Source organism: Trachemys scripta, chromosome 1 (assembly GCF_013100865.1).
Source record: "Trachemys scripta elegans isolate TJP31775 chromosome 1, CAS_Tse_1.0, whole genome shotgun sequence".
NCBI classification, from domain to species: Eukaryota; Metazoa; Chordata; order Testudines; family Emydidae; genus Trachemys; species Trachemys scripta.
The window spans coordinates 150,095,924-150,102,134 of record NC_048298.1 but is presented as its reverse complement, the minus strand read 5'-3'; the positions used below and the strand labels follow the sequence as shown (position 1 = coordinate 150,102,134).

The following is a 6,211-nucleotide window of genomic DNA, read 5'->3' as shown; positions in this document are numbered from 1 at the left end:
GGCGGAGTTGGGGCGGGGACTTTGGGGAAGGGGTGGAGTTGGGGCGGGGCAGGGGTGGGGCCGGGGCCCTGTGGAATGTCCTCTTTTTGGACACTCAAAATATGGTAACCCTACCTTACTGGTTAAACATAACTCTTAGATTCATGTTCCTGCTGTGCATATTCAGACTTTAAAAGTTAAAACTGGTTTTCAGGAACGCTCTTTAATCTTTGCTATTTCTCTAAACATTCCTGCCAACAAACTAATTTCCTAGAATATTTGTGCAAAGTGAGAATACAGAGGGCACCAATGCCTCTGAAGTAAACTCAGCTTTGCTGAAGTGAATAGTCATGGAAGATCCCCCTAACTCTAGTTTCCATGCTAGCAATATAAATCTAAATTTTGGGGGGGGGGGGGGGGCAGGGGGGTTGGAATTATTTAAACTAGTAGCTGGAGGCAAGCTTGTCTGTGCTGCAAAGCAGTTAAATCAGACCATGCAATCTGCTAGGCCCAGCAGTATCATTACAAATGAGAACTCAAGGAGCCGGAGAGAAGAGTGAATAGGTGACATTGGGGGACAATCTAGACCAGTGGTTCTCAACCACAGATCTGGGGCTCCCTGGTGGGTCACAAGCAGGTTTCAGGGGGGCCATCAAGCAGGGCCAGCACTAGAGTAGCTGGGGGTCAGGGCACAAAGCCAAAGCCCCACCGCATGGAGCTGAAATCCCCGGGGCTGCACCCCAAGCCTGAGCAATGTAGCTGTGGCGTGGGGCCCCAGGCAATTGCCCTGCTTGCTACCCCTAACAATGGCCCTGGATTTTATATGCAGAAAACCAGTTCTTCTGGCACAAGTGGGCTATGGAGTTTTTATAGCATGTTGGGAGAGGGGGAATCAGAAAGAAAAAAGGTTGAGATCCCCTGATCTAGACGTTTGTCACTTCTGAAAGCTGGTGGGATGAAATCAATGGGATTACTGTAATTCCTGAACATTACTAAATACAGGGGAAATGGATTAGGTTGCTAGGAAAGCTACTGGGGCTCTTAGTAGACACTACAACAATATAAATAAAGAATAATGATACTTAAAGTGGGTGAATAGTAATATAGCATCTTGTGATTTAGGAGCTCAGTACTTTACCAAGCTAGATATTATCCCCATTTTGCATGTGGTGTAATGGGGTTAAAGGGCTTGATCCTGCTTCCTTTTTAATCAACGTGAGTCTTGCTATTGACTTCAATAGGAGCAGGGTTAGAGTCAAGATGAGTTACACCAACCTTGAGACTTGTTCAAGGTCATACAGCAAGTCACCGATAGAGCTAGGAATGAAATTCATGGGTGAAATCCTGGCTCCATTGAAGTCAATGGCAAAACTCCCATGGGGGTCAAGATTTCACCCCATGTCTTGTCTCCCAGCCTTGTGTGTTACACTGACTCTGTGTTGGTACTGGGTATGACAAGACTTCATAGACTCTATCAAAAGAGATTTTCTGGGTGGAGAGGACCGAGAGGTAGCACATGTACAGAAACAATATCGGGACACCACACCAAATAAACTGGAAGTGTAGTACCAGCCTCTGGATTAGAACAAGGATGATGGATGTAAAATGTGAAGAGCAATCATGGAGGTGGCAATATCTAACACAGGAATTTTCAGCCTGTGGTTCATGGACCCCTGGTGATCTGCAGACTATGTCTAAAGGGTCAGCAAAAGGTAACTGAAAATAAAGTTTCAGATCCCAGAAAGGCGTTCTGTTTTTCTGATTGATCAGAAGTATGTGAATACCCCACCTACAGGTCAAAACCTGGAATTGTTGTTGCTACCATAGAAACCCACAGTTTTGCGCCTTTCTCATGCTGCGTTAAATATGCCGAGCCAAGCACATGCAACATAGTTGAATTCTGTTCAGTCAGTTTACAGTCTAAGACTTTTATGGTAGGGGTCCATGGAGCACAGATTAAATTTCCAAAGGGGTTTGCACTTCCACTGGAAATGTTCTAGGGATCTGCAAATGAAAAAAGGTTGAAAACCACTGATCTAATACAACACTAAAAGGCAGTGTCTCCTTTTGTGACTCTGTAACATCTGAGCTGGTTTAGGAAGCCCGCATGGTTGAGCCACTAAGTAACAGTCAATTGTGCAGAATTAAATGTAACACCCCTGCTTGCTTGCAGGGTGGCTTCAGCACAGTGGCACTGAACTGCAAGGAAAGGAATGTGCATGGGTGCACTAGTGATGGAGGAAAAGAGCAGGGAGAAACTCCACCCCAAACTGGTGATGTTCTTCACATCAGAGAAAAGAGAGGACTTATGTGTAGTAAAGATGCTTAACTCACATGTGGCCAGTCAAGTGTCTTGGCTCTCCAGGTCACAGAGTGAGGATGAGAGCCTGCGCTGTACAATTTACCATACAAGGTCTGGCTAAGTCCTGGCCTCGGTTAAACAATCATGCAGCTACAGGGCAGCATTCCTATTTAGCTCTACAGAGGGGGGACAAATTGCTGTGCTGGCTAACACAGCATGAGGCCCAGAGGGGTGTGGTTAGCCCTCAAGTCAGGATGCAAAGTGCTGACTTCTGCAGAAGCAACCGGTGGGACTCCCTGACCTAAGCTTTCTGGTGTTGTAGGAGATGTGGCTTTTGTGCAAAGAAGGGATAGTCTATGTAACCTACAGCCAGAAAGAGTGAGAAAAACCAGTCTGTTTAATAGCAGCAAGAGACTGGGCCTGGAAAAAATTAAATTGACTTAGTCAAGCAGATCAAGGCATATGAATAACTCCTGAAAGGCCCAACAAAACTAGGTAACTGGGCAACAGGCTGGCAGGTGGAATCCAATTTAGACACATGCAAGGTAGTGTACACTGAAAGAGGCAATCTGCTATACACTGCTGGGCTCTGATCTACAACAGCTATAGGCTCAAGGGAAAAAAATCGGTCTTGTTGACAATGCAGTGAGGGTGACTGCTCAACACCCAGGGGTGGGCAAAAGGGAATGAATCTCTGGATATATTAAGACAGCAACAGAGATCGTTATGACAATGTCACTTCTATGATGATTGGGACGTTCAAAGAAGCCCAGAGGAGTTTGGTGGCCATGTCTCATTGCAATCCATTGGGAGTTGGGTGCTAAACGCCTTTAGGTTCCTGGGAAATTCCAAGCCAAGGTACGTCCTCACCTTGAATTCAGTGTCCAGCTCTGGCCACCTCTATGCAAAAAGGACACATCAGAAATGGAGAAGGGCAACAGGTGTGTTTAGGCGATTGAGGAGTGGGGTAGCTCTTCCATAGGAGGAAAGGTTTGAGTCAAGGGCTATTTACAGCAGCTCAGAAAGGAGACCAATAGAGAGCCGTGTTTTTCTCAACTAGGAGGGTCACAAAAGGCTATCAGGGGATCACGAGATGTTGAAAATTGTATTACAGTCTAAACAAAGAAAATTTTACCCTCCCATCCCCATGGCCTGCACACCCTTCCCCTTCAAGGTCAGGTGGCCTCTGTCAACCTCTCAGTGAGTACACGCAAACAGATCATACAGGCTTAGATAAATACGTTTTTTTTACTCTTACTTTACTATAAAAGTAAAGAGGTCATGAAATTTTTTTATTTCAAATAAGGGCTCACCCACCCAATAAGGTTGAGAAACACTGGCAGAGAGGACAACTGCCTTGTCCTATTTATCTCTGTCCATAACACATGGACAAGAAGCCCTTTGATGAAATTAAAAGATAACATGTTTGAAATGGATAAACTCATTTTTATATGAAGTAAATTAACCTTGTGCTGCAATTATACTTAGACAAAATAGCTTAATAAGATTCAATGAAAGGTTTCAAAAACCCCTTCTGCAATTAACATTAGCTAAAATAAATATTACAAGGGCCAGCAAGCCTTACGTTTCAAGATAAATTGAGTACCAGCTGAGGTCAGGGAGAAATTACCCTGGCTTGGTCCATTATTGCACAATCCCAGTAGACGCATTATTGATGTTTTGCTTCTTTTCCTGAAACATTTAGCATTGGCCACTGTTAGAAACAGATTAATGGAGTGGCTGGACCACTATGCTATTGCGATATGTTAATGCCTGTGCTCCCTGAAGGAGGAGATTCCACCAGGGGAAGACTCCTGAGAATGACTTGTAACTTAGTACAGATTATAGAAAACATTTTGTGTTCAATGGGGGACCTGACAAGTTATTCAGCATGTCTGTGAACCATCCTCCTACACAATGGACCTCCTCAATAGAGAGTGTTTCTTCTCAGGATTGGGAGAATAAGGAGATACTCAGCTGATCTCCCATTCCAGCTGATCTCTCGTCTAGTAACCAATGCCCTTATTATTACAGTAGACTTGGTCAGTGGGTGTTTCACTCCTCCTCCCCCTCACAAAGTGACACAGAACTAATGTCCAAAACTGAATGTCAGATTTTTGGATTGCTGAAGTCAGGGCAGCCAGGGGGGACCTGTGAGCACAAGAGCTGTCCATGGTGAAACCAATGGCAGCAGGTCACTCCGTCCTTCACAGTGCTACTCAATTCCCAGGATGGGGACGGGGGTGACAAAAAGGGAAAGAGGAAACAAGAGGAACTGATCAGCAGATAGATATGTTTGGAGGCACCCAGTGGCTATGCAGATCCTTGCTTCCCAGAATCCTTGCTTCCCATGAAGAAAGTGTTTGGTGATGGAGATCCTCTTGTGGAAGGAATCCAGTATCATCAATCTTCCCTGCAACCTGTTCCCCTTCTTCACACAGGTGGTGAGTCGGGCCCAGCTGGATTCTCACATTGCTGACTGGAGCCGTGGTGGGAGGTCTTCACTCACTGTTACTTCATACACTGTGTTGTAGATCATGTTTTCCTTCTGCACATAGCTGGCGTAGGGCTCCAACTCCTGCTGCTCATTACTATCCTAGTAAATCAAAGGCAATAACCATGAGCACCAGGACTGGATTTGTTTGGAAATAAAGTTCTTTCTGGACTCTTAAAAAGTGTGAACTGAGCAACAACGTTTCCCCTCCCCTAAATGTAAGAAACGCAGGGAGCAGGGCTCCACGGATATCTGAATGATCACCGGCTGATGCTATGGAAACAGTTGATGGCATGTCTGCCTTACAGATAGAGCCATCAAGGGCAGCATGGTCTAGTACCTAGCACAATGGAGTGGGGCTCAAAACTGGGATCGGTGCCTGGTTCTGTCACTGACCTGCTGAGTGAACTGGAGACATTTACTTCACCTCTGTTTTCTCATCAATGCTCTGTCTCTCTTACCTATTTGGACTATAAGATCTTTGGGGACTGCCTCTCACTATGTCTTTGTACAATACTGAGCAAAATGGGGCCCTGATCTCAGTTGGTGCCTACAGGTTCTATTGTAAAACAGTAATAAATAATAAATAATAATAAACCAGACTAAAACTTCAAAATAAGGTTAAGATCCAATCTATACTAATGAGGATTTCATGATGTGGCAGCAAAAACAATCAATCGTATATAGGCTCCTAAATGCCCAAACGCCTTTTGAAAATGAGACTTGGGCTCCTCAATCAGTTAGATGTTGCAACACTGAGGGCAGAAATGCCTCAATACCTTTAAAAATCTTGGCCTAAGTAACTTGCTCAAAGTCATCACAGGAAGTCTGTGGTAGACAAACTAATTGACCTTAACTCACTAGAGCCTGTGGCTAGCACTCCAACCACTGACCCATCTTCCCTCTCCTGTCCTTAGTCAGCTCATCTGTATTGTAACATGATTTGATCACATCAGAGTTAACTATTGTTGAAGTGTGGGTCTGGCTCTCAGTTTCACTAAGGACTCTTTACACTGCTCTGGCCATAACGGAGCCTTAAAGGGTATGTAAATTAGGGTTACCATATTTCAGCAAGCAAAAAAGAGGACGGGAGGAGCCCCGCCCCGTACTGCCCTAGCCCCGCCCCTGCCCCTCCCACTCCCCGCCCCCCTCAGAACCCCCAACCCTCCCCCGTTCCTTGTCCCCTGACTGCCCCCTCCTGGGACCCCTGCCCCTAACTGCCCCCCAGGACTCCACCCCCTACCTAAGCCTCCCTGCCTCTTGTCCCCCAACTGCCCCCTCCTGAGACCCTCCCCCCATCCTAACTGGCCCGCTAGGAGCCTACTCCTACCTGTACCCTGATTGCCCCAACCCTTATCCACACCCCCACCCCCAGACAGACCCCTGGGACTCCCATGCCCCATCCAACCACTCCCCACCCCCTGACAGCCCCCCCC

At 46.1% G+C, this 6,211-nt stretch overlaps 1 protein-coding gene across 1 annotated transcript in view; it reads right to left on the bottom strand.

The window, feature by feature from the left end:
- Positions 1-831: 831 nt before the first annotated feature.
- The window catches only part of LOC117875981 (cell surface glycoprotein CD200 receptor 1-A-like), a gene marked incomplete in the record, with an annotated part of 28,907 nt that continues 23,527 nt past the window's right edge, over positions 832-6,211 (bottom strand). The window contains 1 exon segment of the mRNA XM_034767673.1: positions 832-4,872. Coding sequence (XP_034623564.1) covers positions 4,749-4,872 — 124 coding nt within the window.